Source organism: Mastacembelus armatus, chromosome 17 (genome assembly GCF_900324485.2).
Source record: "Mastacembelus armatus chromosome 17, fMasArm1.2, whole genome shotgun sequence".
In the NCBI taxonomy this organism is placed as follows: Eukaryota; Metazoa; Chordata; class Actinopteri; order Synbranchiformes; family Mastacembelidae; genus Mastacembelus; species Mastacembelus armatus.
The window spans coordinates 21,020,235-21,042,175 of NC_046649.1; the positions used below are offsets into that span (position 1 = coordinate 21,020,235).

The window sequence follows — 21,941 nt, forward strand, 5'->3', positions numbered from 1 at the left end:
GCAGGGTGGGTGGAGTCCCTAAAATAAAGCTCAATCACTTATTTCACATTACATGTTTTTATTTAATTGACATTACTTTGTAGAACCCTTTTTTTCACTTTGAGACTAAAAACTTTTTTTTTGTAATTTTATTTTGTCCAAAAAGTCAAATTATATTGACCATGATTGATTTATAAAATGAACAAAAGGGGGTGAATTTTTTTCATGTTAATATCTGTTGTTCTTTGACATATGACGTTAAGGTCTGAGGTTTTCAACTGTTGATCTGACAAAACAAGCAATTTAAAGCACATTCTAATGACTTTGGAGAGTATCACCTTTTTCTAATATTTTATGGTGTTAGGTAAATTCTTTTTAACAAATAGACTCAAAGGACGAGCTTCGGTAAAATTATATAGACGTTTTACTTGCAAGCAGTAACAGTCACACAGCACCTTGGTACAGCATGAGGATCACTGGCTGCTTGCAGCCTAACACATCAGTTTTAATGGAAATACAAAAGGGAGGGGATTTCTCACAGAAAGACATCTGGGCCCTTATCAAATAGTCAAGGTTAGAGCAAACTGTGCTCACTGAGAGCAACAATTATATTTCCACAATACACAATAGGCCCCATTCAGAAGGGTTTCAGTTATACTAAGGTAAGGTGGATCAGGTCACAGGAGGGTAAACATTTTAATTTCTCTAACATATGGACAACACCAGTATTAGGTTTATTAAGAAAAACATCAGCACATCAGTCAGTAACAGAAATAAGTGTAATACAAGTGTGACTCTCAAACTCGATCAAGACATGTTTCTTGCTGTACTTGTATTATTATTATTAGAAATCAAAAGAAATGAAGATGAGAAATATATTGTTATACTTATATCTGCAACATTATATATTGTATTAACATCAGTTCAATTCAATTCAATTCAATTTTATTTATATAGCGCCAAATCACAATGCAAATCATCTCAAGGCACTTTACAAAAACTAAAACTAAAAACCCAACAATTTCCTTATGAGCAAGCACTTGGCGACAGTGGAGAGGAAAAACTCCCTTTAACGGAAGAAAAAACCTCCAGCAGAACCGGGCTCAGTTTGGGCGGCCATCTGCCTCGACCGGTTGGGGTGAGTGGATAGAGCAGAGAGAAAAGAACAGCAACAATAAACAACAAATAGACACTGCAGGTTGGTGGGACCAGTAACTGCACACCAGCGATATACAGCTCCAGGACCAGGGACACCTGCAGAAGGTACAGAGAGAACAGAGAGAGAGGGAGAGAACACAAACTAGGGGAGAGAGAGAGCAGTCTAGGCCTATAGCAGCATAACTAAGGGATGGTTCAGGGTTGCCTGAAGCCAGCCCTAACTATATGCTTTGTCAAAGAGGAAGGTTTTAAGTCTAGCCTTAAAAGTATAGAGAGTGTCTGCCTCCTGAACCCAGGCTGGGAGCTGGTTCCATAGGAGAGGAGCTTGATAACTAAAGGCTCTGCCTCCCATTCTGCTTTTGGAAACTCTGGGAACCACAAGTAGACCTGCACTCTGAGAGCAAAGTGGTCTATTGGGATAATATGGTACTATGAGGTCTCTAAGGTATGAAGGAGCTTGATTATGAAGGGATTTGTATGTGAGGAGAAGGATTTTAAATTCTATTCTACATTTTACAGGGAGCCAATGAAGAGAAGCCAATATAGGAGAAATATGATCTCTCTTGCTAGTTCCTGTCAGGACTCTTGCTGCAGCATTCTGGATTAATTGGAGGCTTTTTATGGAGATATTGGGACATCCAGATAGTAATGAGTTACAGTAATCTAGTCTTGAGGTAACAAATGCATGGACTAGTTTTTCTCCATCATTTTGAGACAGGATGTTCCTAATTTTGGAAATGTTGCGCAAGTGAAAGAATGCAGTTCTAGAGATTTGTTTTATGTGTGAGTTAAAAGACATGTCCTGGTCAAAAATAACTCCAAGGTTTTTTACAGTAGTGCTAGAGGCCAGGGTTATGCCATCTAGAGTAGCTATAATTTGAGAAAAGTTATTTCTGAGATTTTTTGTCCCAAATATAATGACTTCTGTTTTCTCCGAGTTTAAAAGTAAAAAGTTACTGGTCATCCAGGCCTTTATGTCAGTTAGACAGGCTTGAAGTCTGGTTAACTGGTTTGTGTTAACAGGTTTAATAGATAGATATAACTGTGTCATCTTCATAGCAGTGGTAATTAATAGAGTGCTTCCTAATGACATATCCTAAAGGAAGCATGTACAGGGTGAACAGAACCGGTCCTAGCACGGAGCCTTGTGGAACTCCATAACTAACTTTTGTTCGTGTGGAAGGTTCATCATGGACATGAACAAACTGGAATCTGTCCGATAAATAGGATTGGAACCACTTTAACGCTGTTCCTCTGACACCAATCACATGCTCCAGTCTCTGTAATAAGATGTTGTGGTCAATGGTGTCGAATGCTGCACTAAGGTCTAGGAGGACAAGTATAGAAACAAGTCCATTATCTGAGGCTAAGAGAAGATCGATGGCAACTTTTAACAGTGCTGTTTCTGTACTATGATGTGCTCTAAATCCTGATTGAAAATCTTCAAATAGTTCATTCCTGTGTAAGTGGTCTGATAGCTGCTTAGCAACAGCTTTTTCTAGGATTTTAGAAATAAATGGCAGGTTGGATATTGGTCTATAATTAGCCAAGACTCCTGGATCAAGACTAGGCTTTTTGAGTAAAGGTTTGATTACTGCAGTCTTAAAGGCCTGTGGTACGTAGCCCAAAACTAGAGATAAATTTTCCAAGTCCAATAAAGATGAGTTCATTAATGGCAGGGTGCCTTTAAGCAGTCTAGTCGGGATGGGGTCTAAGAGACACGTTGATGATTTCGATGAAGCAACTACTGATGTAAATACAGAGAGATCTATGGGAGAGAAGCAGTCTAAACATAACTGAGGTCCTACAGATGATTCAAGAGCTACTGTAGTAGAAGATTCATTTATTGCAGGTATAGGAAGCATCTCATGAATTTTATCTCTAATAGTTGTGATTTTATTTGTAAGGAAACTCATGAATTCATCACTGCTGAGAGCTAAGGGAACACTGGGCTCAACAGAGCTGTGACTTTTTGTCAGCCTGGCTACAGTGCTGAAAAGAAACCTGGGATTGTTCTTATTTTCCTCTATTAGTGATGAATAGTATGCAGTTCTGGCTTCATGGAGAGCTTTTTTATATGTTAGTAGACTGTTTTTCCAGGCTAGAAAATTTTCCTCTAAGTTTGTGGAACGCCACTTCCTTTCCAGCCTTCGTGATGCCTGCTTTACGGTACGAATATGTAAATTATACCATGGGGCTAGTCTTCTCTGATTCACAAACTTCTTTGTGAATCAGAGAAGAGGATCTGTAGTCTGTGGAGAGAGGATCTGTAGTCTGTGAAGAGAGGATCTGTAGTCTGTGTAGAGAGGATCTGTAGTCTGTGAAGAGAGGATCTGTAGTCTGAAAAGAGGATCTGTAGTCTGTGGAGAGAGGATCTGTAGTTTGAAAAGAGGATCTGTAGTCTGTGAAGAGAGGATCTGTAGTCTGTGGAGAGAGGATCTGTAAGTCTGTGGAGAGAGGATCTGTAGTCTGTGAAGAGAGGATCTTTAAGTCTGTGAAGAGAGGATCTGTAGTCTGGGAAGAGAGGATCTGTAGTCTGGGAAGAGAGGATCTGTAGTCTGTGAAGAGAGGATCTGTAGTCTGTGAAGAGAGGATCTGTAGTCTGTGGAGAGAGGATCTGTAGTCTGTGAAGAGAGGATCTGTAGTCTGTGGAGAGAGGATCTGTAGTCTGTGAAGAGAGGATCTGTAAGTCTGTGGAGAGAGGATCTGTAGTCTGTGGAAAGATGTCCTCTCAAGTCAGACTGAGGCTGCTGCCGAGTGCCAGATGTTTGTTTGACCAGCCTGTTCAGGTGAAGGTGGAGGGGCTGAGGTCGAGGCAGGTGGTCACCATGAGAGCCAGATCAATGGACGAGAAAGGAGTGGTGTTCAGCTCCTCAACCACCTACAGGGCTGATGGGAGCGGGAAGATAGACCTGCTCAGAGACCCCTCACTCAGTGGGAGCTACGTTGGGGTTGAACCCATGGGTCTGCTGTGGTCGATGAAGGCAGACGCCTTACACAAAAGGTTCCAAAAATCATGTGCACTAAATCCCCATGTGGTGAAGTTCTCTGTGCATGAGGAGGACAGGGAGGACAGGATGTTGGCAGAGGTGACCAATGAGAGGCTTCTGATTGGAGACGGGGTCAGCCGGGTTCCTGTCAAAGGGAGGAATTTTCAGGGAGTCCTGTTTACTCCCCCAGGTAAATAATTCTCTACTTTTCACCACAGTCTGTACAACATACAGTACTGTAATTATCACTGTTTGTAGTAGTTGTATCAGTTTAGTGTCATTGCTTCAGAATTTCAAGGATGCACATTATGTAATGAGCTAAGATTTCCTATGATTCTCTACAGACATTTACTGTGTTGTATATGTCTTATTATATACAATTTGTAGACAAACACAAAACAGTCTTTAAACAGAATATAGAAAATTGAATAATTAAACGTGCACTTGAAAAATAAAATCAAAATAAAACTCTTCCAGAGTCAATAGTCAACCGTTGGGGCCCTTTCATCTGTGTCAGCGACGGTGATCCTACCACACAATCCGTGATTGAAGGAATTCAGGAAGTCCTTTACGCAGAAATCTTCTCTCTATAATCCAAACCTGGCTCACCACCTAGTATCCACTAGGAACTTTTCAAGTCGAGGATGTTGGGATACCCTCCCTCCAAGAAGCGATCTCCGAAGGTGGGTGTTCTTCAGATGTAACTCATCGGCACGGATGAGTTCAAATCCCTCTGGGGTTTTTTTCTATAAAAAAAAAAAACCTGACCTACAAACAGGTCAGATTAACCTAAATAATCCCAGTTATGCATTTTAAGCCTAGGCTACACCGTGTTTGGACACGTAGCTGACATTTTATCCAGCAAAACATGACAGCAAACATTTTTAGTGGTACACTGGGGCTTTGTCTACAATAGCATATATACTAAAACTCACCCTAATACTTTTATTTTAATAAGGCTGTTACCCTGTTGCCTAGTTCTTCCAATTTTGAAAGGTTTCATTTGATGCCTCTGCTTATTTGGCTTGTTAAATATTAGGTCCCTGGAAGATAACATGTTTTACACAGTCTCTACTTTGTGATGTCAGTTTGTTTCATTACTTAAACATTGTTAAATTCAGGTGATTTTGACACAACAGAAATAAACGTGTCCCCCAGGACATTATTGAACTTTCATTGAAATTACCAACATTGGAGCTTGGTACCATCTGAAGAATTGTTTCGATTGCAATTATCAAACAAATTTTTTTCTGTATCCACTGGTGATAACTGCCCTCTTACCGGTGGTGTTCCCCAAGGCTCCATCCTTGGCCCCCAGTTGTTTTCATTTATATGTATCCAGTAGGGCATATTTACATATTAATACAATATTCATTATCAATGTTATGCAGATGACACTTAGATATATGTCCAAGAAAAAAAGACATCCTGCATCAGTTGATGTCAGCTGTAATCAGCTGTGTAATGTTGTTCTTAGGAAAGACTTGACTCTGCCTTTCTCTTATATGAGAACATGAAATAAGACAGCCATGTTGGCTCAGATTGAAGAGGGGAGAACCTGGATCTGATTGAATGCTACTTCAACAGCAGACCTAATGAGTGGGAGTGTATGAGTTTAAATAGGGAAATGTGGACGTACAGAAGATACTGTCAGGACTGTATAGCCGACATCAAGGTAAGGACTTACCTAGTTTTGTGCCAGCATCACACCATAACACTAATCAACATTTATTTGGTGATTTTATTGCTCTAAATTTAATTTAGATCAGTCATGGGATATTTTGTGGTTTTCTCTTTTACTAGTGTTGCTGTCTTGGCAGGAAGAGACAAATGTAAAAACTAAATGTTTTTAATGTCCCTTTGCCTATGCTGACACACACACACACACATGCACTGAAAATGTTTTCAGCAATCTTTGACTTTTCAGTTGAACTCACTTCCCATCTCTTTCTCCCTCTTTTTTCCCCCAATGTAGCTCTTGCCCCCTAGCAAAACATTTTTTCCAAGTGCTCTCTCGCTTTTGCCATCAGCACTGGTGTCAGAAGAAGAGAGTGCCCTGATGGCTCATCACACCTCTAATTAGTCTTAGCTGTGACAGTTACACACACATGCACATGATGTGATCACCCCAAGCCACCTCCCATCTCACAAATGGCTCCACCTCCACAATTGGGGAACACTGTATGCACAACAGTTTCAATATTTACAAAGATTCTTTGTTTGCCTTAGTACAGCTTCCACAAACTATACCCGTACTGTTTTTCATATTTACAGTACAATTCACAGACAGGATCTGTAGTCTGTGGAGAGATGTCCTCCCAAGTCAAACTGAGGCTGCTGCCAAGTGCCAGATGTTTGTTTGACCAGCCTGTTCAGGTGAAAGTGGAGGGGCTGAGGTCAAGGCAGGTGGTCACCATTAGAGCCAGATCAACGGACGAGAAAGGAGTAGTGTTCAGCTCCTCAGCCACCTTACAGGGCTGATGGGAGCGGGGAGATAGACCTGCTCAGAGACCCCTCACTCAGTGGGAGCTACGTTGGGGTTGAACCCATGGGTCTGCTGTGGTCTATGAAGGCAGACACCTTACATAAAAGGTTTCAAAAAATCAATTCACTGAAACAACATGTGGTGAAATTCTCTCTGCATGAGGACAGGGAGTGCAGGATGTTGGCAGAGGCGACCAATGAGAGGCTTCTGATTGGAGATGGGGTCACTTGATGCCCAAAGAGGGAAATATTCATGGAGTCCTCTTTACTCACCCAGGTAGGTCTTTGTCATGCTGTCAGTCTTAAAAAAATCCACTTAAAAGGACAAAAGCAATAATTCATTTGGACACAACTCTGTATCTTCAGTCAGACTCTAATGACTATGCTAATGACAGAAATGTGTTTAGACTTCTTTACTTCTTTGACAAGCATAGAGGAAAAAACTACATCTAGTGAGAAATTCACAACAAAAGTCCATATAAGCCAGTAACAGACTTTGACTATTGAAGGACAAATTCACAATTTTTACACTTTTCTTAAAAAATGTTACCTACTGAACATTTTTCCTCAATCAAGCAAAATCCCACAGTACTGATAAATTTTTGCCCTAGTGGTAATGGTTGGTATTGCATGTTGTGGGATTTTTTTACATACACAATCATATTATGAACATGTGTAAACTATAAACTCACATTTTTCAGGATCACAATGTTTCAATATTATAACAATATAGCCATTTAACATAATAAAATTTTAACATGTCAAGATTTATGTGACTTTTTATGTGACTTTCCTATACATGGTCAAAATGATGAAAAACAAGATCTATGAAATGGACTGAAGTGCCTGATATTTCATCCAGGTGGAGGTTCATTTCCCGCTGTGTTGGATCTGTCCACATTTGGTGGAGGGTTGTCTGAGAAAAGGGCGTCTCTGCTGGCCAACAAAGGATTTGTGGTTCTGACTGTAATGCTGTACGGCCATGCTGACATGCTGAAGAACGTCAAAGAGCTCCATCTGGATTACTTTGAGGAAGCAATACAGTTTTTAAAAAAACAAGATAAGGTCAGTTTAATGTTTAGACACATGCAATAATCTTTTTTTCCATTTCTTACATTAGTGTTAGAATGATGGACATCTTATGCCTGTGATTAGTCTCGGTGTGAACCAGTCTGTTCTTTCATGATATATTGTTGATAAGGTTTGAGGATTTGTAGTTGCAGCACTATTTTCTGCATTTGAACAGAGATTGTGTCTGTTTAATCTGGACTAAACATAAAATGTATCACTTTGTGCAGCAGTTACAGGAATGTAATACCTGCAAGTAATTAAAAACTTCATTGCAAGAAAACTGTTAAATGCCTATTCATTCACCACAATTTTATTTTTGTTTTAAAAAATGCAAGAAATCTTATGAACAGGAACTCAGGGGCTATTCCTCTTTCATTTAAAGGTGTTTTTTTTCACATTTGTTCACATTAGTTAAAAACTACTTCATGGAAAAAGAAAGAAAAAATAAGTTTCAGAATTTCAGTTTGTAAATTTCATTGTGTTTTTCCACAGGTGGCCAGTAAAGGAGTTGGTGTAATTTCTCTTTCAAAAAGTGCAGATCTTGCATTTTCAATGGCCTCTTACCTGCCAGATGTTGAGGCCACAGTGTGGAGCAATGGCTTGTAGAAAACTGCAATGATATATCTTCCCACCTTTACTGTTTGACACCAACAAGCTGATTCACACTGAATCTGGAGCTAGCATAATGAAGTACGGTTTTGAAAATCCTGTGGCAGAGAAGAACAAGGACAGCCTGGTCCCCATTGAACAAGCCAAGGGACGTTTCCTCTTTGTGGCTTCAGAGGACGACCTCTTCTTGGACACCAAGGCTTGTATGGACCAGATGGTGGAGAGACTGAAGCACCATGGGAAGGAGAACTTTGAGACTGTGTGTTATCCTGGAGCTGGACACTTGCTGGAGGCGCCATACGGTCCATACTGCACCACCAGCTTTCATGGGGTCGTTCCCCATCTAGTCCTGTGGGGGGGTGAAGCCAGGGCCCATGCTGCAGCTGAAATCCACCTATGTTCAAAGATCCAGGAGTTCTTCAGAACTCACCTGAGCTGTGATGCTGCACAAACTAAACCCAAGATGCAAATAAGATAAGGTTACGCTTGGTTGTTTTGTAATGAGTAGAACATTTTAATATTTAATAAATATTCCATTATAATATTCTATTGTAAGAGCCATTTATTGCACACCTTGGTATAATGTGGCAGAAATGCAAAAATAAAACGTAAAACTGTGATTTGAGATTGAAATTAATTTCATGCAAGGCAGTTTAAGAATAAAATGTCCAATTTAAATTTCTGAAATGGATAATGGAAAGCCTAAAAAAGGTCAACATTGTTATGTTGTAGTGCTGCTTGTTGCTTTAAAAGTATAAAATGTGATGGCCATTCCCATCTTAGATAGACCTGTGATTTTGTGAGGAATAATTCATGTCACCTGCTGCAACGCTGTGACTCAGTCATATGTTTTTAATAGTTTTCAGACAACAGGAGGTTTACAGCAGAGACAAACAAACTACACCTGTTTCTGGATTCAAAGACACTATGTCGAGGATCTATTGTTGGTTTTACTCTATTTGATTTGTGTAAACTAACAGAAACACACAATGCTTGTATGGCAAACCTTTCCCAGAATGCAGTAGTAAAGTGTCCTTCCTCTCATTTGAAAGCTACTGTATAAGCTACTGTCGTTTTCTATTTTTTCTGCCTTGCATACTGACACAACAAAAATATTTTAGTAAGCCTGATCCAAACATCTTTTGACTTTCTTCTAACTTGGCTTGTCTCCTCAGTGATGTCTGCAGTGTACATCATGAGTGCCTGTTACTGAAATGCCAACTATTACTCTGTATCGCTTACTCTTTTGCAAACTGTAATGACTAGCTTAGTTACTAATTACCTTACTTAATTTTCCAACATGTACACAAAGAAATACTAAAACAGATCAAGCTGCTGAACAATGTGATGCTTATTTTAAGCATTTTTTTAAAAAATGCCATTAATAATGTAGAATTTATTACAGAAACTGGACATTTGGCTAACATTTCAGACAGTGAAACATCACAAAAACATCTTTTCAATGGTTGACTGAACTTTTTTTCCCCTCTAAACCCCAGAGATTGTTTTTATTTCTAGGTATAATCATTAAAATCTAAACACAATCCTCTATGTCAGTGCACTATTAAAACACGATCATAATCCCAGCAAAATACTTTTATCTTGAAGCAGCCTGGGCTTCCTGCAGGCTTCCTGTCATGTGTGTTGAAGTGCCAGCAGGAGGAAGGAGTGACAGGACCCAAATGCAGGACAGAGGAGTTTTATTACTCTCCTGGAAAACGCCAGGGATCAGAAAAGAAACAGATATTCTACCGTAGGCGGTAACATAGAACGAACAAAAAACCTGAACATTCTCTAACACAGGTAACTCCTGTAACTCAAGTGACACTACTTAATGCTTTTGCAATCAAACAAAGGAACACAAGGAGTACTTATAGTAAGTCAGGAAAACCAATAATTGAACACAGGTGCAAATGATTAGGGACAAACATAAAGCTGCCGGGGACCGAGGCGGGGAGAAAAAACAGGAAGTCCTGTCAGTCTAAAGGTCCCCGGCCGGAAGTCCCAAAAGGGGACTCATGTTCACTTCCGGTACCGTAAACTCTTATTCCGGTAAACGCAGATTCCTGTGAATGTTTTTTAGACAGCTGGTTTGTTTAATATACTATTGTCAGTGAAAATTCAGCAGGTTGAGCAGATTAAAATGCTGCAAATGACACTTGACGTCATGTAAACGAGCATAAGCTTCATCACGGTAAGAAATGACAGTTAGTAGTTAGATCCCAATACTCAAGAGTAGATTAATAGCGAAAGTGAAGTTTTTTTTCCCCATAGATGTCTTTTTTTTTTTCCTTTAATGTGAAATTTAACTTCCATAATCTTGACTAGAGAGGGGGTTGTAGCCAAAAGTGTGGCCTGTCCTGTCCACAGAACAGCGCCCCCAGAGTTGGCTCCTGTAATGGCCCGTGCCACCGACAGGACAGGCCACACTTTTGGCTGCAACTTCTGCTGCTTGACTAGTCATGTCTTATGGAAATGAACCAAGTTTATCCAGTTATCACTTTCTACTCCAGAGACTTGGGATTTAAAGTTCACAAGAAACAACGTCACAGTGAATTAAATGTTTTTCCAGACCAGATCAAAAACAAACCATTTAGACCTGTCCGATCTAGACCAGAATATCCCAGAGAGGCTGATTTGATGCAAATCAAACAGCTGTTATTTTAATTATTGATCAAGATATTGACCTGTGTGCTGTCATGGTATTGGAAAGTAAAATAAACATCATCCCAGTGTTGGACCATGAAAACAGTCCAAGTACATACTGATCAATCTGAAACCTCACACATCATTTTTGTTAGCACAGACAGAACGTTCTGTCTCTGAGGTTGAGTTCAGACAAAATACTTAGTAGACTGTGCATCATCAGAGGAGGAGCAGAGAAGCAAACAGAGGATTTTAAAACCCAGCTGATCATTTTCCTCTCAGATCAACAAAGGCTTTACTGCAGGTAAGTCAAGTGTCTTTTTTCTGACTTGTCTCCATTTGCACCGTTTATTACACACTAACTCCTTTGTATTTAATCTCTGTCTTGTTCCCCAGTTTTTGTAGACCTGTGTGACCCCAATGTGTGTGTCCCAGGTCCCACGTCTTGTCCCCTCTGTTTTCGTGTGGTTTTGTTTCTGGTAATACCTGTTTCTGTTATCTGGGTTTTGTGTTGAAAATCTCGTCTCCTGTTTTCCTGTGTTCTTGTTTTGGGTTTCAAAGTTCTGGTTTAAATAAAGTTTTGTTTTTTGACCTTGAGTACCAGACTGGGCGCATTATTGGTCCTAAGTAATTATAACCCCGATATGTGACGCAATCAGAAGTTAATTCATTTTGAATTTCAATTAATTTATCAAAGGTGATGCAAACTGTTGAAATATAGTAACCTGCTCTTTTTGCCATTTTAAAGTAAAGTGATATATATATATATATATATATATATATATTAAAAACATGCATAATATTTTGCTCTCAAATGTTATGGTTAATACATAAATAAATACCCATTTCTCATTATTCACAGCAGTGAACTGATGTAACTTTTTTGAGTGTGCATGACACTGTGTTCATGTGTCCTGTCTGAATGAGGGAGTCTGTGTGTATTCGCCCCACAGTAGAAGATTTACTTAAAGCTGGAGTGTGGATGAAAGCAAACAGCCCATGCAACATTCCTATTTTTCCAATCTGTTATGAGCCTAGGTTTCCGTTTCCTGTTGGACTTTGATTTTGGTGTTCGGGTTTCCTGTGTTCCTTTGATCAGTTATAGGTAGCTTTATTTGTCATTAGTTCATCAGTTTAGATCAGCTCCACCTGTGTTAATTAGTTCTGTCCTGAGTCTATTTATACCTCCTGTGTTCCTTTGTTCCTTGTCATAGCATTCCTATCCGGGGCGTTTCGTCCCCGGAGTCATGGGAACAGTCCAAGTACATACTGATCCTTCTGAACCCTCAGGCATCTTTTTTATTATCACAGACAGAACGTTCTGTCTCTGAGGTTGAGTTCAGACAAAATACTTAGTAGACTGTGCATCATCAGAGGAGGAGCAGAGAAGCAAACAGAGGACGTTAAAATCCAGTTGATCATTTTCCTCTCAGATCAACAAATGCTTTACTGCAGGTAAGTCAAGTGTCTTTTTTCTGACTTGTCTCCATTTGCACCGTTTATTACACACTAACTCCTTTGTATTTACAGAGAAATGAGCCTGTTCCTAACTTTTTATTTAAAAGCATTTTAATAATGTAGGAAGACAAAGAAAAGGGGAACAAATATGAGGTCATGGGGTGCACAGCACATCCAAATGAAAATATTTATAATTTGAGTAGTAACCTGGTTAATGGTTATATCCTGAAAACAAAGTCTGAACATCGTATCATATGAATGTTGCTAAAATATGTATCTGATGTATGTCTGAAACATGGATTTGAACTGAACATCTAACACACATGCATCAACAGCATTGCAAAGACAGTAAAACAGTAAGTTCACATGAAAAAATATGAAAGAAAAACATATGGGGATGTTTAGTTAATTATTGGTATGAGTTTATTTCTAATGTGTTTGTGTTGATATAGTTGTTGAAGTCATAATGGATTCATTGATTATGTTTATCCTATATCACATTTTACAAAAACTATAACTTTCTTATTGACTTTGGTACGTCCACAGGAAAAGTATAAGTCTGTGAAGACATGATCTGTAGTCTGTGAAGAGACAATCTGTAGTCTGTGGAGAGAGGATCTGTAGTCTGTGGAGAGAGGATCTGTAGTCTGTGGAAAGAGGATCTGTAGTCTGTGAAGAGAGGATCTGTAGTCTGGAGAGAGGGTCTGTAGTCTTTGGAGAGAGGATCTGTAGTCTGTGAAAAGAGGATCTGTAGTCTGTGAAGAGACAATCTGTAGTCTGTGAAGAGGGGATCTGTAATCTGTGGAAAGAGGATCTGTAGTCTGTGGAGAGAGGATCTGTAGTCTGTGGAGAGAGGATCTGTAGTCTGTGGAGAGAGGATCTGTAGTCTGTGAAGAGAGGGTCTGTAGTCTGTGGAGAGAGGATCTGTAGCCTGTGGAGAGATGTCCTCCCAAGTCAGACTGAGGCTGCTGCCAAGTGCCAGATGTTTGTTTGACGAGCCCGTTCAGGTGAAGGTGGAGGGGCTGAGGTCGAGGCAGGTGGTCACCATGAGAGCCAGATCAACGGACGAGAAAGGAGTGGTGTTCAGCTCCTCAGCCACCTACAGGGCTGATGGGAGCGGGAAGATAGACCTGCTCAGAGACCCCTCACTCAGTGGGAGCTACGTTGGGGTTGAACCCATGGGTCTGCTGTGGTCGTTGAAGGCAGACGCCTTACACAAGTACTTTTTCAAGGACAACGCACTACAACCCCATGTGGTGAAGTTCTCTGTGCATGAGGAGGACAGGGTGGACAGGATGTTGGCAGAGGTGACCAATGAGAGGCTTCTGATTGGAGACGGGGTCAGCCGGGTTACTGTCAAAGGGAGGAATTTTCAGGGAGTCCTGTTTACCCCCCCAGGTAAATAATTCTCTACTTTTCACCACAGTCTGTACAACATACAGTGCTGTAGTTATCACTGTTACTGTTACAAAGTTGAAGCAGTTCTGTAAAATGGAATGGCTAAAAATTCATCCTGAACATTGTGCACATCTGATCCAGAGCTACTGAAAGTCACTGCTGCCAAAGGAGGTTCGACCAGCTATTTACTCTAAGTGTTCACTTTTTTTTTCCTGCAGCATTGTGAATTTTTAATGGGGGTGATGATTAAAGACAAGACATTTGATTTTTGTGTTATCAGATTAGACACAAGTGGCTCTAATGAACATCAGACCACATTTCATGTTAAATATTTTCATTTTTATTATTTAATAGTTTTCAAGATTGTCTGTTTGTAACTGAGCTACTGTGACCAAGGAATTTCCCTTGTGGACCAATCAAGTTTATCTAAATCTAAATCTATCTAAACCAGTTAATTCCAAGTGATTCACATGCTTTGTCCTGCCTCTGTATATGTCTTATGATCCAGGACAAGGTCCGTTTCCTGCAGTGTTGGATGTGTCCACCTTTGCATCTGAGAAAAGAGCCAGTCTGCTGGCCAACAAAGGCTTTGTGGTTCTGGCTGTACCAGTTTACACTGACAAACCTCACAATATCAAACAGACAAATCTGGACCATTTTAAAGAAGCAGTGGATTTTTTACAACAACAACCAAAGGTGAAGTCACTGATGCTTTTAAAGGGTCTTTCAGCTTTGTCTTAAATCACAAGTTAGTTGCCCTGATGAATATTGGAACATGCTCCTCTTGTATTCACGTTTTCCTGGTGTTCATATAAATCTTTGCCAGTTTGAGTTTGTCATATTAAGTGAATATCTTCCAAAGATATAACCTCTTAACAAAAAAATGGCTCTTTGTGTTTTGTTCAGCATTAGTGGAAGGATATTTATAAAAAGAGAGAAAATGTTCACACAAAAAGCAGATTTTGATGAGAACATTACTAACTTTGTCTAACTCTGGTGGCTCAAGCAACATATCAGCTGGAGATCAATTTGGAGTGTCATTTTGAACAGAACGAGAACTGGCAAAGTAATCAAAATGGTAAATGGTCTTATACTTGTATAGCACTTTTCTACATTCAAGTGTACTCAAAGCACTTTCACACTATTAACTCTTTTCACCCACTCGCTCACACATTCATACACCGGTGGAACAGCCACCAGGGGCAACTTGAGTTTCAGTGTCTTGCCCAAGCACACTTTGGTCTGTGGACCAGGGAGGCCAAGGATCAAATCACCAAACCTTCGGTTCATGGTCAACCTGCTTTACCTGCTCTACTCTACTATTCTTATGTGATCTTATACAGTTTTTTCTTTAAAACTATGTTGGTATTACAAGTTTTTGAAAGGTACATTACTTGTGACTTTTGAGATTTTAGCTATTATTTACACTAATGTCTTGATTCAGCTTTATATCCCAATATCTGAAAAGTCTTCATTAAACATATTATAACACCACTAATTTGCTAATATATCTCTTCTCAGGTGGGCAGTAAAGGAGTTGGCATAGTATCACGATCAAAGGGAGGAGAAATTGCACTTTCACTTGCTGCTTTTGTACCAGGTGTTGAGGCCACAGTGTGGATTAATGGCTGCAGTGCTGTTTCACTTGTTCCTTTGTACTATGAGAACCAACAAATCATCCCACCTTTACTGTTTGACACCACTAAGATGATTCACACTGAATCTGGAGCTAGCATAATGAAGTACGGTCTTGAAAATCCCTTGGCAGCGGAGAACAAGGGCAGCCTGGTCCCCATCGAACAAGCCAAGGGACGTTTCCTCTTTGTGGCTTCAGAGGACGACCTCTGCTGGGACACCAAGGCTTGTATGGACCAGATGGTGGAGAGACTGAAGCACCATGGGAAGGAGAACTTTGAGACTGTGTGGTACCCTGGAGCTGGACACTTGATGGAGCCACCTTATAGTCCATACTGCCCCTCCAGTTTTAATGGATTTATTTCTTATGTGGTGCTGTGGGGGGGTGAAGCCAGGGCCCATGCTGCAGCAGAAGTCCACCTGTGGTCTACTATCCAGGAGTTCTTCAGAACTCACCTGAGCTGTGATGCTGCACAAACTAAACCCAAGTTATAGATGCAAATAAGATAAGAGAAATAATCACAGATCAAGGTCTCAGGGCTGTTAATTAACTATAGTTGATCATGTTTCTTTCAATATTTCGTTTCGTGCGCATTAATGAACATTCAGCTAGTAGAAATGTTCCTCAGTCTGTCATGATCCGCACTTTTTGACATCCTAGTTTGGACTTTTAGTTTGAAAGGATCATGCAGGAACTGGTTTTGTTTGATTTTGTTTCACTTTACTTTGACCTGATTATTGAATTGCTTTCACCTGTGCCTTGTTGAGTTCCCTCACTTTATATACCTTTTTTCATTCACAGCTTCTTTGCCACGTTATCTGCTGAAAAAACCCTGTTGAGATTCCTGTTCCACGCCTTGAATATACCGTTTTAGCACATTTAATTCTTCTTGTTTTCTGTTGTTTTTTGGACCTTTTTGATTATGGATTGCCCTTTGTTTTCCCAAGTTTTAAGTTAAATGGTCTTCCTTTCTCTTGGATGTTTTTTCACCATGTCTTGTGTTGTCTAGTCCCTTTGTTCATATCTTGTTTTTCTGGTGTTCTTGTCTACCTTGTTCATTTCTTTCTTGTGGTCTGGTGTGTCCCCTTGATGTGTGCTTGACCCGGACCCTCATGCCTTGTTTCCCCTGTGTTTCATGTTCTCTGTAGTCTGGTGCGTCCCCCATAGTGTGTAGGACCCAGACTCCCTGCTCTGTTCCCTTGTGTTTGGTGTTCATGTTCTTGCCCAGTCCTCTGTGTTCATGTTTCATGTCCCCTTGTAATCCCGTGTGTTTGAATCTCTGTCTTGTTCCCCAGTTCTTGTTGAACAGTGTGACCCCAATGTGTGTGTCCCAGGTCCCACGTCTTGTCCCCTCTGTTTTCGTGTGGTTTTGTTTCTGGTAATACCTGTTTCTGTTATCTGGGTTTTCTGTTGAAAATCTCGTCTCCTGTTTTCCTGTGTTCTTGTTTTGGGTTTCAAAGTTCTGGTTTAAATAAAGTTTTGTTTTTTGACCTTGAGTACCAGACTGGGTGCATTATTGGTCCTAAGGAATTATAACCCCGATATGTGACACAATCAGAAGTTAATTCATTTTGAATTTCAATTAATTTATCAAAGGTGATGCAAACTGTTGAAATATAGTAACCTGCTCTTTTTGCCATTTCAAAGTAAAATGATATATATGATTCTGATTAAAAGCATGCGTAATAAATTTCCTATCAAATGTTATGGTTAATACATAAACAAATACCCATTTCTCATTATTCACAGCAGTGAACTGATGTAACTTTTTTGAGTGTGCATGACACCGTGTTCATGTGTCCTGTCTGAATGAGGGAGTCTGTGTGTATTCACCCCACAGTAGAAGATTTACTTAAAGCTGGAGTGTGGATGAAAGCAAACAGCCCATGCAACATTCCTATTTTTCCAAACTGTTATGAGCCTAGGTTTCCATTTCCTGTTGGACTTTTATTTTGGTGTTCTGGTTTCCTGTGTTCCTTTGATCAGTTATAGGTAGCTTTATTTGTCATTAGTTCATCAGTTTAGATCAGCTCCATCTGTGTTAATTAGTTCTGTCCTGAGTCTATTTATACCTCCTGTGTTCCTTTGTTCCCTTTCAGGTCATATTCTGTGTAGTACTAAAACATTTCTTACACTAGGGAAGTCATAGTATTACAGCAGCACAATATGTGCAGGGCATGTGCTGCCATAACACTGAAAGACATTTGATGCTTATCAGGTTGAAAAGACATGTTGAGTAAACGTGATGGTGTAGAATAACATATGGACATTTGTAAATAATCAAATACAATGAAGAGGTGAATATTCTTAAATTTCATCCCTCTTGTGTTTGTTTCTAAACTATCAGAGGGTTTTACCCAGCTGAGGCAAACACAGGTTAGTGAGCGTCCTCTGCTGGACAAAGTTTGCAGCTGCACAGAGCTTCAAGATTCAAAGGATTCCAAGGATAAATAAACAGTACTATCTAAATAAGAAACTAAGATAAAATACTATACAAGATTAGACAAATCTAGGACACATATTGCACATGTGGTACTGAGCACCAGATAGAAGAAACTATAGCTTTGTTATTGTGCAAACATGGCTCAGGTAAACACATTTGTGTAGACAGTGCAAGTCTCACATAAACATTTAGTTTTCATCAGTCTCACAGCTATTGAAAAAACTGTTCTTCAGTCTGGTAGTCCTGCTGTGAATGCTCCGCAGCCTCCTTCCAGAGGGAAGAGGGACATAAAAGTGCATGCAGGGTGGGTGGAGTCCCTAAAATAAAGCTCAATCACTTATTTCACATTACATGTTTTTATTTAATTGACATTACTTTGTAGAACCCTTTTTTTCACTTTGAGACTAAAAACATTTTTTTTGTAATTTTATTTTGTCCAAAAAGTCAAATTATATTGACCATGATTGATTTATAAAATGAACAAAAGGGGGTGAATTTTTTTCATGTTAATATCTGTTGTTCTTTGACATATGACGTTAAGGTCTGAGGTTTTCAACTGTTGATCTGACAAAACAAGCAATTTAAAGCACATTCTAATGACTTTGGAGAGTTTCACCTTTTTCTAATATTTTATGGTGTTAGGTAAATTCTTTTTAACAAATAGACTCAGAGGACGAGCTTCGGTAAAATTATATAGACGTTTTACTTGCAAGCAGTAACAGTCACACAGCACCTTGGTACAGCATGAGGATCACTGGCTGCTTGCAGCCTAACACATCAGTTTTAATGGAAATACAAAAGGGAGGGGATTTCTCACAGAAAGACATCTGGGCCATTATCAATTAGTCAAGGTTAGAGCAAACTGTGCTCACTGAGAGCAACAATTATATTTCCACAATACACAATAGGCCCCATTCAGAAGGGTTTCAGTTATACTAAGGTAAGGTGGATCAGGTCACAGGAGGGTAAACATTTTAATTTCTCTAACATATGGACAACACCAGTATTAGGTTTATTAAGAAAAACATCAGCACATCAGTCAGTAACAGAAATAAGTGTAATACAAGTGTGACTCTCAAACTCGATCAAGACATGTTTCTTGCTGTACTTGTATTATTATTATTAGAAATCAAAAGAAATGAAGACGAGAAATATATTGTTATAATTATATCTGCAACATTATATATTGTATTAACATCAGTTCAATTCAATTCAATTCAATTTTATTTATATAGCGCCAAATCACAATGCAAATCATCTCAAGGCACTTTACAAAAACTAAAACTAAAAACCCAACAATTTCCTTATGAGCAAGCACTTGGCGACAGTGGAGAGGAAAAACTCCCTTTAACGGAAGAAAAAACCTCCAGCAGAACCGGGCTCAGTTTGGGCGGCCATCTGCCTCGACCGGTTGGGGTGAGTGGATAGAGCAGAGAGAAAAGAACAGCAACAATAAACAACAAATAGACACTGCAGGTTGGTGGGACCAGTAACTGCACATCAGCGATATACAGCTCCAGGACCAGGGACACCTGCAGAAGGTACAGAGAGAACAGAGAGAGATGGAGAGAACACAAACTAGGGGAGAGAGAGAGCAGTCTAGGCCTATAGCAGCATAACTAAGGGATGGTTCAGGGTTGCCTGAAGCCAGCCCTAACTATATGCTTTGTCAAAGAGGAAGGTTTTAAGTCTAGCCTTAAAAGTATAGAGAGTGTCTGCCTCCTGAACCCAGGCTGGGAGCTGGTTCCATAGGAGAGGAGCTTGATAACTAAAGGCTCTGCCTCCCATTCTGCTTTTGGAAACTCTGGGAACCACAAGTAGACCTGCACTCTGAGAGCGAAGTGGTCTATTGGGATAATATGGTACTATGAGGTCTTTAAGGTATGAAGGAGCTTGATTATGAAGGGATTTGTATGTGAGGAGAAGGATTTTAAATTCTATTCTACATTTTACAGGGAGCCAATGAAGAGAAGCCAATATAGGAGAAATATGATTTCTCTTGCTAGTTCCTGTCAGGACTCTTGCTGCAGCATTCTGGATTAATTGGAGGCTTTTTATGGAGATATTGGGACATCCAGATAGTAATGAGTTACAGTAATCTAGTCTTGAGGTAACAAATGCATGGACTAGTTTTTCTGCATCATTTTGAGACAGGATGTTCCTAATTTTGGAAATGTTGCGCAAGTGAAAGAATGCAGTTCTAGAGATTTGTTTTATGTGTGAGTTAAAAGACATGTCCTGGTCAAAAATAACTCCAAGGTTTTTTACAGTAGTGCTAGAGGCCAGGGTTATGCCATCTAGAGTAGCTATAATTTGAGAAAAGTTATTTCTGAGATTTTTTGGCCCAAATATAATGACTTCTGTTTTCTCCGAGTTTAAAAGTAAAAAGTTACTGGTCATCCAGGCCTTTATGTCAGTTAGACAGGCTTGAAGTCTGGTTAACTGGTTTGTGTTAACAGGTTTAATAGATAGATATAACTGTGTCATCTTCATAGCAGTGGTAATTAATAGAGTGCTTCCTAATGACATATCCTAAAGGAAGCATGTACAGGGTGAACAGAACTGGTCCTAGCACGGAGCCTTGTGGAACTCCATAACTAACTTTTGTTCGTGTGGAAGGTTCATCATGGACATGAACAAACTGGAATCTGTCCGATAAATAGGATTGGAACCACTTTAACGCTGTTCCTCTGACACCAATCACATGCTCCAGTCTCTGTAATAAGATGTTGTGGTCAATGGTGTCGAATGCTGCACTAAGGTCTAGGAGGACAAGTATAGAAACAAGTCCATTATCTGAGGCTAAGAGAAGATCGATGGCAACTTTTAACAGTGCTGTTTCTGTACTATGATGTGCTCTAAATCCTGATTGAAAATCTTCAAATAGTTCATTCCTGTGTAAGTGGTCTGATAGCTGCTTAGCAACAGCTTTTTCTAGGATTTTAGAAATAAATGGCAGGTTGGATATTGGTCTATAATTAGCCAAGACTCCTGGATCAAGACTAGGCTTTTTGAGTAAAGGTTTGATTACTGCAGTCTTAAAGGCCTGTGGTACGTAGCCCGATACTAGAGATAAATTTACCAAGTCCAATAAAGATGAGTTCATTAATGGCAGGGTGCCTTTAAGCAGTCTAGTCGGGATGGGGTCTAAGAGACACGTTGATGATTTCGATGAAGCAACTACTGATGTAAATTCAGAGAGATCTATGGGAGAGAAGCAGTCTAAACATAACTGAGGTCCTACAGATGATTCAAGAGCTACTGTAGTAGAAGATTCATTTATTGCAGGTATAGGAAGCATCTCATGAATTTTATCTCTAATAGTTGTGATTTTATTTGTAAGGAAACTCATGAATTCATCACTGCTGAGAGCTAAGGGAACACTGGGCTCAACAGAGCTGTGACTTTTTGTCAGCCTGGCTACAGTGCTGAAAAGAAACCTGGGATTGTTCTTATTTTCCTCTATTAGTGATGAATAGTATGCAGTTCTGGCTTCATGGAGAGCTTTTTTATATGTTAGTAGACTGTTTTTCCAGGCTAGAAAATTTTCCTCTAAGTTTGTGGAACGCCACTTCCTTTCCAGCCTTCGTGATGCCTGCTTTACGGTACAAATATGTAAATTATACCATGGGGCTAGTCTTCTCTGATTCACAAACTTCTTTTTCAGAGGGGCTACAGAATCAAGCGTTTCACGCAGTGAGGTTACAGCGATGTCAACAACATGATCAATTTTGTAGGGAGTGGGATTGAAGCAGCTGCCCTCCACTATGTTTATACTTGGCATAGATGTAAATAAAGATGGAATCATTTTCTTAAATTTATTAACAGCGTTGTCGGATAAACATCTGCTGTAGTGGAATTTTCTTCCAGTTACAGTCACAGCAAAAATAAAACAAGTACTAAAACATCTCAAACCACTCCTGCAGGATACACTTCACCATATGGCCATATGCTCAGTATGTTAAAAATCAAACAGCTGTTATTTTTATTATTGATCAAGATATTGACCTGTGTGCTGTCATGGTATTGGAAAGTAAAATAAACATCATCCCAGTGTTGGACCATGGGA

General features: G+C 39.7%; 2 protein-coding genes across 2 annotated transcripts; both read left to right on the forward strand.

Annotated features, from left to right (window-relative positions):
* Window positions 1–3,860: 3,860 nt before the first annotated feature.
* Window positions 3,861–8,769, forward strand: LOC113134185 (acyl-coenzyme A thioesterase 1-like). Its single transcript, XM_026313421.2, is given in 4 exon segments — window positions 3,861–4,317; window positions 7,474–7,676; window positions 8,175–8,302; window positions 8,304–8,769. Coding segments are annotated over 4 exon segments (1,254 nt in total).
* Window positions 8,770–12,149: 3,380 nt separating this feature from the next.
* LOC113134577 (acyl-coenzyme A thioesterase 3-like) lies at window positions 12,150–16,925 on the forward strand. Its single transcript, XM_026314025.1, has 4 exons — window positions 12,150–12,392; window positions 12,942–13,793; window positions 14,302–14,489; window positions 15,315–16,925. The coding sequence occupies exons 2-4, from the start codon at window positions 13,337–13,339 to the stop codon at window positions 15,921–15,923; spliced, it is 1,254 nt and encodes a 417-aa protein (XP_026169810.1). The 5' UTR covers window positions 12,150–12,392; window positions 12,942–13,336; the 3' UTR covers window positions 15,924–16,925.
* Window positions 16,926–21,941: the final 5,016 nt, after the last annotated feature.

Excerpts from the sequence above, each read along its gene's own strand:
- LOC113134577 (XM_026314025.1), top strand. The coding sequence starts at position 13,337 with ATGTCCTCCCAAGTCAGACTGAGGCTGCTGCCAAGTGCCAGATGTTTG. Across the intron at positions 13,794-14,301 it reads AGTCCTGTTTACCCCCCCAG|GACAAGGTCCGTTTCCTGCA; the intron begins GTAAATAATTCT and ends CTTATGATCCAG. Across the intron at positions 14,490-15,314 it reads TTTTACAACAACAACCAAAG|GTGGGCAGTAAAGGAGTTGG; the intron begins GTGAAGTCACTG and ends ATCTCTTCTCAG.